The sequence below is a fragment of the Cyprinodon tularosa genome, unplaced genomic scaffold (genome assembly GCF_016077235.1).
Source record: "Cyprinodon tularosa strain WSP-4 unplaced genomic scaffold, ASM1607723v1 ctg888, whole genome shotgun sequence".
NCBI lineage: Eukaryota > Metazoa > Chordata > Actinopteri > Cyprinodontiformes > Cyprinodontidae > Cyprinodon > Cyprinodon tularosa.
In genome coordinates, this window is record NW_024039660.1 from 210,045 (window position 1) to 223,147 (window position 13,103).

The window sequence follows — 13,103 nt, forward strand, 5'->3', positions numbered from 1 at the left end:
TGCTCTGAAACATTTTGCAAATGCGGCTGAAAATGCATTCAGAGCGTTATGAGGGCTATAAGACACAGGAGGTGGTTTGATTTGAATACTTGAAGGGGTAATCCACATGTTGTGGTTATTGTTATAACAATTTACTGCACAAGTCTTGCAATCTTGCTTCAGTGTCTAGAGCCGTTAGTTTGGCGGCCTCCTTGTGTTTAATACAGAGTTGTTGGCGGCTCTGCAGTTAGGGCTGAAACAAGTAATTGGATTAATCATGACTAATCGATTATTGAAATGATCGTATACTAATTTAGTAATCGATTAATTGTTAACTGGGCTGTAGAGACCTTAAAACGTGTTTTAAGCAGGCAGAGCAACCCACCTTGAGCAGCACTTATACCAAAATTGTGGGGGGGAAAATTGTAAACATTTTGCATTTTACATTAAAAAAAATTTTGCCTGTCAATATGCTCTATCCAGAACTCCTGAAGTGAAAAAGTTTTAGTTTCACCTGGTTTAATTTTGCAAAAGGTTTTCTTTAAGGAACCTTTGGCTACAGTATATGATTATTAATCGATTTCGGAAATATAATAAACAGATTAATCAATTTAAATAATAATCATTAGTTGCTAACCCTTCAAAAAGAGGGATTGGTGGCCTAGTGGTCAAGGCATAGGGCTTGGAATCCTAAGGTTGTGAGTTTAAAATACAATCCAACAGACTGCCATTCTGGCTCTCGGAGCAAAGACCCTTAACCCCCGATTGCTCCCCGGGCGCCCCACGATGGCAGCCCTTTGCTCCACAAACGGGATGGGTGAAATGCAGAGACTTAATTTCTCTATTGTGAGATCGATAATGTTCAATTTATTTTTAATTCATTCAGAATCAGAAATACTTTAATAATCCCAGAGGGAAATTACTTAAATGTATTAAATTATTATAATTATAATATAAATGCAAATTATAATATAAATATATATAAATTGTTTTATTATCTATAATTATTCATAGTTATTGTAACATCACCCAGGAAACATGACGTGATGCTGCTGTGTATAAAACCGACCAACATGCTTCTGTAGCCAGTAGTTCTGTAGCCAGTTGCAGTGAGTTTAGATACACATCAGTTCAAGAAACAGTTTTACGGTTAAATCTAATCTACACCTAATCTATCTTCTAAAACACCAATTTACCGCTCAAAAACTTTCCCCATTCGATGCTTGGATTCCTCGAGAGCTTCTGCTGCGCCAGTAGCAGCTCTTTTGTGTAAGTCTTTCAAACGAGCAGAGCTCAGAGCCCATTTGCCTGTTTGGTTCAATAAATAAAGCTAAGACTCTCTCTATCTAATATGTTTAATATCGATGCTATAGAATGATGCAGCTTTAAGGTAAAACACTGCAGACCCCAATCTTCTGTCTGATTCTTTCAGGGTACGCCATCCTGCAGGCCATCATGGAGAAAGCTGGACAGAACAACTGGCAGGTCAGCGCCATCTGCGTGGAAAGCTTCAACGATGCCAACTATCGCCGGCTGCTGGAGGATCTGGGCCGGCGACAGGAGAAGAAGTTTGTCATTGACCTGGAGGCAGAGAGACTGCAGAACATGTTGGAACAGGTGATGCAGCCACCATGTCAGCATTTACCTTTTAGCTTGCTCTGTAGGACCAACATGCTGAAGGGTTTACTCTATATTTTCAGTCCAGGTCTCACTTTAGAGGGAGAAATGTTATTTTTCAGTGTTTAAATTTGTTCTGCAGGCCTTAAACTGCACATTACTACAGAAATAACGTAACTAAGAGCCTTATAAACAAGATCCGTGTTTAGAATAGTCTTAAAATAGGACAGAGGGTCTAACCTACAAACTAAAACATAGGCCTCCCATTCTACTTTTAGAACCTCTGGGAACCAGCAGTAAACCTGCAGTCTGGGAACAAAATGCTCTGCTAGGAACATATGCAGCATCCAGATCTCTAATGCTTGGAGCTTCATTATTAAGAACTTAACATTTGAGAAGGTGAATTATAAACTCTATTCTGGATCAAAGGGGTATTTACATATATAAGCTCTTCTCTCACCTTTCCTGTTCCCCTTGGTGGTTGGGGAGGTTCATGTCAACCATTGGAGCTTGAGGGTCTTTCACTATATTGCTGCTTTTGGGCTGCACTTTTCTGAACTATGACCACCTTTGGAGGTGATTCCCACTCTCCCCAGAGGTCTGCATTTCATATTCTGCTTTAATAAAATATACCATCTCTTTGAACATTGACTCCAAAGTCAACTTTAAGACTGGAAGGATTTTGTGCAACATTATAACAGACGGCAATATTTGAATCTCTTCAAAGAGCTGTTTACCTCAGTCGTTTGATGCTTTGAGCATGCTATATCTGTTAATTAGGAGAGTTTGAACCTCAAAAACGTCTGTTTTGATCTCAAGTGGTGTTAGCTGGCACCACTACACTCAGAACGTGCACCTCCCTTCTCCTCCTTCACATCCTTCTGCTTATTCCTTTAGCCCACCACCTTTCTCTGGGGTGAAAAGAGCCTCTTTTACTCTCTACTCAGTTGACTTTTTCCTTTTTCTTAGGCAGATTGTTTATCTACTGATTTAGTTTTCCATTAACATCTATCCATAATAAAATACCCCCCCCCCCCCCACCCAGAGATGTACAATATATCACAAAATATAAAAAAATAAAACATTTTATGAAATAAATGTGCAACTCAAGTGATATAAGATACAGTGAGAAAAATAAGTATTTGAACATCCTGCTATCTTATGATTTCTAAGTTCTCCCACTTAGAAATCATGGATGGTTCTGAAATTGTCATTGTAGGTGCATGTCCACAATGAGAGACATTATCTAGAAATCACAATATATGATTTTTTTTACTATTTATTTGTATGATACAGCTGCAAATAAGTATTATAAAAAGTATTAACTGGGAAAATCAATGTTAATATTTGGTACGGTAGCATTGTTTGCAATTACAGAGGTCAAAACTGTAATTATTCACCAGGTTGGAATACACTGCAGAAGGGATTTTGGCCCACTCCTCCACACAGATCTTCTCTAGATCTGTCAGGTTACTGGGCTGTTGCTGAGAAACACAGAGTTTGAGCTCCCTCCAAAGATTCTCTATTGGGTTTAGGTCTAGATACTGGCTAGGCCACATGACAACTTTGATATGCTTCTAACAGAGCCACTACTTGGGTATCCTGGCTATGTGCTTCGGGTCATTGTCATGTTGGAAGACCCAGCCTCGGCCCGTCTTTAATACTCTAACTGAGGGAAGGAGATTTTTCCCCAAAATCTGGCAATAAATGGCCCCATTCATCCTCTCTTTAATACGGTGCAGTCGCTCTATCTGATATGCAGAAAAATACCCCCAAAGCATGATGCTGCCACCCCCATGCTTCACAGCAGGGATGATGCTCTTGCGATGGTACTCATCTTTTTTCCTCCTCCAAACACATTTAGTGGAATTATGACCAAAAAGTTCTATTTTGGTCTCATCTGACACTCATGACTTTCTCCCATGACTCCTCTGTTTAAGCACGGGAACCTTCTGTGCCATGCATGATTTCAAATTATGTCTCAGTGTATTACCAACAGTAACCTTGGAAACGGTGGTCCCAGGTCTTTCCAGGTCATTGACCAGCTCCTCTTGTGTATTTCTAGGCTGGGTTCACACCTTTCTTAGGATCACTCAGACCCCAAGAGGTGACATCTTGCATGGAGCCCCAATCTGAGGGAGAGTGACAGTAGGGATGGAACGGTTTATAAAAACCGTACGTTCGACTGTCTCGGTTCGATTCACGTGTGTTGCGTTCCGTTCATGCGCTGCTCCTTTTTCTCATGGAAGCGTGTACACTCCAGAGCAGAAGGTGGCGGTACTGCGACCAAAGCCAACCACCAGTAGTAAACAAGAAGAAGAAGAAGCAAAGCAGCGTAGCCGGGTGTAGCAGAAAAAAATCAGTTGTTGTGGAGAATTGTGTGGGTATGGCGAGTGGGTAAGAACAGGAGTTGGAAGACGCGCCAGCAGCACTTTATAGGTCTGCTGTATGGGACCGCTTTGCATTTAGAGTGACCTACGATGACAGCGGAAAGAAAGTTGTGGATAAAAACAGTGTGCAAGCATTGTGCAACACGTTTTGTTTATTCTAACAGCAACATGACCAACATGTCAGGCTAACAATCAACATATACCGAACCGCAAACCGTTACCATGAAACCGTGAACCGAACCGAACAGTGGATTTTGTGAACCGTTCCGGCCCTAATTGACAGTCATGTTTAGCTTCCTGAAATTTCCCATGTTAGTAGTTGGATTCCTACTGATTGTATGAGCTGGACATGCGTCTTTATGCAGCTAACCATCTCAAACAGGTGCATCTAATTTAGGATAATAAATGGAGTGGAGGTGGACATTTTGAAGGCAGACTAACTCAGAGTTCTGGTTGATATAAAGGTGTTCAAATACTTATTTGCAGCTGTATGATGCAAATAAATAGTTATAAAATCATATATATGGGATTTCTGCTTTTTTTTCAGATTATATCTCTCATAGTGGAAATGCACCTATGGTGACAATTTCAGAACTCTCCATGATTTCTAAGTGGGAGAACTTGCAAAATAGCAGGGTGTTCAAATACTTATTTTTCGTCACTGTCTAAATGCAATTGTGTTTCTTCATGTTTAAAAGATCATGATTTGCCCCTATCCCCCTGAGCTTAGTGCCATGCTGATCCCATAAGGAACCATAATATTAAAAGGCAGAGGAAACTTTCCCAATGTAAAATCCAATAAGTCATTTGATCAGGGGCATTTTTCAAAATCAGCCTCTTTTTCATCGGCTTGCTAATAAATGATATATAGCTTAGAATGTGAGTGAGTATCATTACACAGCAATTAAAGGGTCAGAGGAGAGCAAGGAGGAAAAATAGAGGAGAAAAACACAGAGATCATTTTGGACTGAAAGGAAAAAAGTAGGGATGCACGATATTGGGATTTTGGCCGATATCCGATATGCCGATATTTTAAAACTCATAAAACCGATATCGATACCGATGTTAAAGCTGGACAAAAATAAGTAGTCATTGAAAATAGCAGTTTTGTTATCCATTTCTGACACTTTTTAAAATAATATACTCAAATATATTTTCATATGCTGATATCAAATTGATTTTTAAAAATGCAGTATCGATCTATTTTACTTTCAAAATCTTGTGAAATTTCATCGTTCTGTTACAAACTCGAGATATTTTGCAAATTCTTGTGAGACTTTGTTAGTAAAATAGGTCGATACCGCGTCAATATATCAACATATAAAAATATGGCAAAATATCTTGAATTTTCGGGGGATTTCGTAGCATAACGATGACATATAGCAATATTTCATTAGTAAAAGAGATTGATATGGTGTTTTTAAATGGCAATATAGCAGCATATGAAGATAGAAGTTTTTAAGTCTGTAAATAAGAAGTTTTTGAGGAAGAAGAAATAGTATTTTTTTTTTTTTTTTTAGACTTTAGAAACTCAGAAGCTGATCAAATATCGGGTTAAATATTGGTGGGGTGGCCTATGTCCGATATTCAGTTTTAAGGCCGATACAGGCCGATACCGATAGGGGGCCGATTATATCATGCATCGTGGTTAAAGGAGGGGAGGAAATGAAGGGGACAGTAAAAAAAAAAGTCTGTCAGGATGTAACTTTAAACCTACCTCATAATTTAAATTTTACTTCTGTACAATTGGTTTTTATGTAGTTTATTGGATTCGGCAAAACCATATGAATTAGATTTGGTTCTTTTTTTTTAGAGAAGTGGTGCTTTATCGAATGTTTTAGTGTAGTTTGCAGAAATTTTACTTAAGTTTTTAGCAGACAGATAAACATACACTAGACACATTGATGAATGCATGGTTCCTTTTTTCATTCACAAGCCAACAACTGCAATCTATTACTTCAAAGTATACGTCTGCATTTACAAAGTGTCGTATTTTATGGTTTTGCTGTAATATCTTTTTTTTATGCTTTCTTATTGACACTGAGTTTTGTTCATATTTATGTAGAGTATTTGGATCATTATTAATGGGATCCTTTATACATAAAAAAAAAAAAAGATTTGTTTTATTAACAAAAGCTTTTACAAGATATATATGGTGTATAGCAAGCATTTACTACGGTGGCTGAGAAGTGCAAAACACATTTACAATTCAAAAACACATTAACAAATAAAAAACAAAATAACATTTGAAGAAACAAAATTATATTTTGTGAAACAAATGTATTTTTGAAAAAAAAGTTTAAATTTTTAAAAACAAATTTACATTTTAGCAAACAAATTTACATTAACAAATAAACAAAATAACATTTGAAGAAACAAAATTATATTTTATGAAACAAATGTATTTTTGAAAAAAAAAAGTTAAAATTTTTAAAAACACATTTACGATTCAAAAACACATTAACAAATAAAAAACAAAATAACATTTGAAGAAACAAAATTATATTTTATGAAACAATTTATTTTTGAAAAAAAAAGTTAAAATTTTTAAAAACACATTTACATTTAAGGAAACAAATTCACATTTTAAATAAGTTAGATTTTAGGTGAGAGAAAGTTTCATTTTAGAGAAAAAAAAATACATTATAGGGAAACAAATTTACATCTAAAAAAAAATTGACCGTTCGGAAACACTTGTACAAGTGCAAAGACAAAACTGCAAGTGGCAAAACACATTTACATAGCCAAAAACAAATTAACAAAAGACGGCTACACGGAAAGGGAATGTCCCAGTGGCCGGATGTGACGTCACGATTACCCTGACTTGTAGTACAAACAGCTCAATCTGTAGTCCTCCTGCTTCACGTGAAAAGTCAGCGGCGATTTTAGATGGAAAGAATTGCACTGAAGCTGTTTTTCTTAAGTTTACGCTAACCGAACAATGTTTTCAGCCAATTTACACCATTTTGTTCTTCGTGCGGACGGTCTCTGGAACTTTTACGGGACACGGTACAAGGTGGCAGGACCAAGCAGCAGGGCCGAGCTCAATTCGTGGAAGTGGCTGCGGCAGAGCCTGCCATCGGAGAGGCCGATGGTGGCCGCTGCCGGCAGAGCTTGCCATCGGAGAGGCCGATGGTGGCCGCTGTCGGCAGAGCCTGCCATCGGAGAGGCCGATGTTGGCCGCTGCCGGCAGAGCCTGCCATCGGAGAGGCCGATGGTGGCCGCTGCCGGCAGAGCTTGCCATCGGAGAGGCCGATGGTGGCCGCTGCCGGCAGAGCCTGCCATCGGAGAGGCCGATGGTGGCCGCTGCCGGCAGAGCCTGCCATCGGAGAGGCCGATGGTGGCCGCTGCCGGCAGAGCTTGCCATCGGAGAGGCCGATGGTGGCTGCTGCCGGCCAAGGCCACGTATTCGCAGATAAAGTACTCCGTTCCATCAACTAAATGTTACATTATAAAAGTTTTAATGCAGTTTATTAAGCACTAACATCACAATAAAAAGAAACCCATAAAGAATACATTTTAATACAGGTTATTAAGCGATAACATCACAATATATAGCCTATATATATATATATATATATATATCTATATAAAACAATCTAGTTAGAAGTACTATAAATAAAGCATTTGCCGAAAAACGGCAGGAAAAATACCCAAAAAATAATTAAATACCAAAGAAAAGTAATTAAAAAACTACATGACAAAATAATAGTGGCTCCGGCCAGTAATACGCCCGGCTCTGCTGCTTGGTCCTGCCACCTGGTCCGTGTCCCGTAAAAGTTCCAGAGACCGTCCGCACGAAGAACAAAATGGTGTAAATTGGCTAAAAACATTGTTCGGTTAGCGTAAACTTAAGAAAAACAGCTTCAGTGCAATTCTTTCCATCTAAAATCGCCGCTGACTTTTCACGTGAAGCAGGAGGACTACAGATTGATCTGTTTGTACTACAAGTCAGGGTAATCGTGACGTCACATCCGGCCACTGGGACATTCCCTTTCCGTGTAGCCGTCTTTTGTTAATTTGTTTTTGGCTATGTAAATGTGTTTTGCCACTTGCAGTTTTGTCTTTGCACTTGTACAAGTGTTTCCGAACGGTCAATTTTTTTTTAGATGTAAATTTGTTTCCCTATAATGTATTTTTTTTCTCTAAAATGAAACTTTCTCTCACCTAAAATCGAACTTATTTAAAATGTGAATTTGTTTCCTTAAATGTAAACGTGTTTTTAAAAATGTAAACTTTTTTTTTCAAAAATAAATTGTTTCATAAAATATAATTTTGTTTCTTAAAATATTATTTTGTTTTTTATTTGTTAATGTGTTTTTGAATTGTAAATGTGTTTTAAAAAATTTAAACTTTTTTTTTCAAAAATACATTTGTTTCATATAATATAATTTTGTTTCTTCAAATGTTATTTTGTTTATTTGTTAATGTAAATTTGTTTGCTAAAATGTAAATGTGTTTTTAAAAATTGTAACTTTTATTTCAAAAATAAATTGTTTCATAAAATATAATTTTGTTTCTTCAAATGTTATTTTGTTTTTTATTTGTTAATGTGTTTTTGAATTGTAAATGTGTTTTGCACTTCTCAGCCACCGTAATTTACAGTTATACTGAAAATAGTATTTAGTATAGCAAACTCATTGGTATATAGTCTTACAGACACACCATACAAGGAAGATGATTTTTGATTTTTAACACCAAAAGAAAACAAAGAAACAAAATATAACAAACTTTTAAGGTCCCACCCTCCTTTCTCGTATGGTTCTCAATATCCTTTCATTTCTGTACACAACACATTCATCTCTGTATAATTCAACACACTGCTTCTATCAAGGTACATAAGTGAGGAAGTTATATAAGAAGAACCTGCAAAGGGCTAATTGGAAGCCGGTCCAGAAAGGCTCACTCCCCCATCGACAGCTGGGTCCAGAGAGGGCAGAAAGTCTATGATTTTTTCAAAGATTGCATGTTTTCCTCTAACATTATACAGTATCTTTTCGGGTGTGCAGTAAGATACAAACTCATTGAGCCGGTGTCTTACTGACGGGGAATTTTCGGATTTCTAGTTAACCAGGATACATTTATTTACTGCAGTGCTTGCATGTAATATAAAGTATTTATTGTAATGATTTACATAAATAGTCCCCAGGAATCCATAGTTTTTGGTCTTGTTCAATTTGCATTCCTATTACCCTTAAAGTTATCACAGTGACACATTTCCAAAGTTCTTTTATCATTGGGCAACTCCATAGCATGCGTATAACATCCCCATCAGTCACTTAACATCTCTGACACCTAGAGGAAATGTTATTGTCAATTCTATGTAGCCTGTATGGAGTGTAATATGTCCTATCAAATATATTAAACTGAATTTGTCTATGTTTTGTGGAGGTTAGCACAGTCTGTGCCTGTTCCAATAAATGATGCCACGCTGCCTCCTCGTAAATACACCCCAAGTCTTTTTCCCATTTCCTTTTTTTGTCACTGTTTTATCGTAAGAAGGTAACTTTCCATTGATTATACTATATATAGAAGATATTATTCCTTTTGTTGATGTGCATGATTCATTACATGGGTGGCTTTCAAGAGGAGTTTCTTTTGGGATGCCTGGGAATGTTTCTTTTGCTTTCTCTTTGGGATCATTTATACATTTGGAGCTAAACTTTGACCTTCAATTTCTTTCAAAGATTCTTGGTTTGACTGTAGTGGAAATTTAGCCTGGGTGCCATTCCGAACTTAGTCCCGCCCACAACGTTTGAGGTCGGGAAGTTCGTTCTGGCATTGCTCGATAGTAGCGGGAGTATGCTCGCACAATATCTGGCGGACCAATCAAATTGTCATACGATGATGGACAGATGATCAACAGTAACGTAATCAACCACGTGACCAAAGCGCGCTTGGGTGACAACAACAATGGCTGCCGCTGGAGAGTTTAGGTGAGTAGATTCTGCTATTAGGTCTGTTCTAGAAGATATCGACAGCAAATTCATTTTAAAAGAGGAACAGAGAAACGCGATCAAGGCTCATCTTCTTATTCTAGGCGTGCAACTGCACGCTTTGATTTTCGTTGACAACAACTATGCGTCGCTTAACATACGTCACGCACTCCGCTGCTCTTATTGGTTGTAGGTCTATCCAATTGAGTGCAGAGGCATTTTTTTTCCTGGTTCGTTCAAAACACGCCCCATAATCACAGCTCTATGGAGCAGTATCAGACTCATATTCTGACTAGAATTGAGTCGGACTACGTCAGGCTAGTGGGAATTAGAGTTTTTATGCAAATAAATTCTGTTAGATGTGATCATAAAGTTGCATCATTGCCAGCTTCCATCTATTGAACATAGATGGAGCATAGATTAACCCTAATGCTAACACTAACCTTTATGCACCTAAACGTGGAGCACTAAAGAACAGTGCTATTATTACTTTAAATCACATTATTTAACAAGCTGATGACTCCGTTCTGCAAGAAAAGTCTCAAAGAACAGGAAAGAGATGGAGAATGTTCCTTTTTACTGTACCCCTTAAAAATTAAATTAGATTTTTGCTTCGGTTCATCTCATTTTCATTCTAGATAATATTGCAAAGAACTGCCTGGACTGCAGTGAATTTTAGATATTTTAGGTTAAGCATTCAGCTTCTCTATGCTGTTGCCTGATGTAGCATAAAAAATGTTTTCAATACAAAGAGGTAGCTGAGAGTCAGGTCATGAATAAAAAAATACAACTGAGCCAAAGTCGCCTAAATTCCACTTTTCAATAAAATATTTTGTACAGATGAAAAAAATTAAGTGAATTTCATCTTAGAGGATGAATAAATGGTCTGTTATGATTGCTTTTAGACCAAAGCAGAAAGGAAGTAAAACATTTTAAAGATTTGTTTATTTATTGAACATCAGGCTCTCCTTTTCAGTTTCACAAGTTCTCCAAATATCTTGCAGCCTGCTTTACAATCAAACTCCTTTACACTTTACTTTTCATTGGCTTCACCTGAAAATGACGAATGTCCATCTAACAAGTAGAATATGCAGCGTGCGTGTAAATGAGGTCCTAAAAGGCTCATCCTTCAGTCTTGATCTGATCCGCCAGGCAGGAGCATTCCTAATCTGGCTAATGAGGAAACTGGTGAGGAAACGCAGTCAGTGAGTCACAGAGGGATGTGGGCCAAGCTTCCGGCTACTCATTAGTTTGGAGTCAGAGGTTCAGAAAACCATCAGTGACGCAGCCTGTGACAGAACAGGAAACGCATCATTACTGTTGTCGGAGTGACTAAAACAAGCAGCAGCCACGCGGACACAGACTGTTTCTGTCAGATGTGACTGAGCAGCTGCAGGATGAAGATCAGGGTTGTTATTGACAGATGAAACATCCTTTAAGATTCTTTATCACTCAAACTGATCTTGTATTTACTTTCTGTACATCTGACCACCTGACCTCTTAAGAGACTTTTTTATGGGTTTAGAGAACCTTAAACTAATTTATAATCTTTCTAACACATGGTGGGAAACTTAGTTTCTTTCAGTATACCAGAACACGAAAGCTTTGATTCTGACTCCTGGTCATGATTTTCTTTCACTGTGTTTAACTTTGAGGTTCAAGTCTTTTTCTCCCGTATAAACAACATTGTACAGTGGAAATTATTTTGGGGCCACAAAAAATTTTTAAATAAAATTCCTGAAACTATTTTACTGTAATTTACATCCATCCATCCATTATCTGACCCGCTTGTCCCAAGTGGAATCCCGAGGGGTGCTGGTGCCTATCTCCAGCAGTCAATGGGGGAGAGGCAGGGTACACCGTGGACAGGTCGCCAGTCCATCACAGGGGAACATAGAGACAAACAGACAAACCTAAGGAGAATTTATACAAGTAAATTAACCTAACAGTCATGTTTTTGGACTGTGGGAGGAAGTACCCGGAGAGAACCCACACATGCTCAGGGAGAACATGAAAACTCCATGCAGAAAGACCCCGGGCCGGGAATCGAACCCAGAACTCTCTTGCTGCAAGCTAGATGTCATATATATCTATGAAGATAAGTTAAAGTGTCTAATTTTTGAGAAAAATAATAAATCTTTGATTCTTTTAAATTCATAATTTAAGCTTATCTCACTTTATTTATATTATATAATCCCTATATTTATTCACTGCTAACCTCAGCTCCTGAAAATCGTTATCACCTTGTTGGGTCCTGTGTCCACCTGCCTGCATATCTGCACTTATTTCCCCCTGTCTGCTTAATGTTGTAAAGATATACATGCAATAATCCCCTGATATTATCTCTGCTTTGGCTTCCTGTAGATCGTCAGTGTTGGGAAACATGTGAAGGGATACCACTACATCATGGCCAATCTGGTGAGAGAAGCTATTCTTTGCTAGATCTGAGTTTAAGGGTTTTACGTCTATTTCTTTTGCCTGATAGGTGTTAGTCTACTGTGTGTGCTAATGTATAGTAAATCTAACATAGTTAATCTTTTTTGGCATTTAATGTCTTTTAATGTAACAGCGTTAAATAATCATAAAATGTTATATTTCTGCTGTATTGTCCTTCCTGTGCAATGCTTGGTTATTCCTGGGAGTTTAAATACTTTCTCTTTATTTCTCTTTCAGGGTTTTAAGGACATCAACCTGGAGCGCTTCATGCATGGAGGAGCCAACGTGACAGGGTTCCAGCTGGTAGACTTCAGCAACCCCATGGTCATCAAACTGATGCAGCGCTGGAACAAACTGGATCAGAGAGAATACCCAGGCTCAGACGCCCCACCAAAGGTACAGATGAAATCTTGACCAGGGGGCTGCAGGACTGGTTTCCTCCTGCTGTCCCTGGGATTGCAGCTCTGGCTTTACACATGTGGGCAAACTGTGCTGTCAAAGAGCAGGAAACTTTGCTCATTTCCTGCTGAAATGAGATGCAGTGCTGTGAAGCTGAAAACACTTGCTAGGTCAGATGCAAATGTAGTCAGAGGTTCCCTCCACTAATCATGAAAATCAACGTGTTTTCAGTTTATGCTTTTTAAAGATGGAACTGAATAGTATTTTACAGAGTGGAAAAGTTATTGAACCTATAACTTATTGAAGAAAGTTATATGGGAACAATTTTAAATGAATTAGGATATTC

The 13,103-nt window shown here is 38.0% G+C and overlaps 1 protein-coding gene across 1 annotated transcript in view; it reads left to right on the top strand.

Moving 5' to 3' along the window:
* LOC119775656 (glutamate receptor 4-like) overlaps positions 1-12,754 on the top strand; it is a gene marked incomplete at its 3' end in the record, with an annotated part of 127,961 nt that extends 115,207 nt beyond the window's left edge. The window contains exons 4-6 of the mRNA XM_038273707.1: positions 1,412-1,596; positions 12,287-12,340; positions 12,596-12,754. Of these exons, the coding sequence (XP_038129635.1) occupies positions 1,412-1,596; positions 12,287-12,340; positions 12,596-12,754 (398 nt within the window). The remainder of the gene's footprint in view (positions 1-1,411; positions 1,597-12,286; positions 12,341-12,595) is intronic.
* Positions 12,755-13,103: the final 349 nt, after the last annotated feature.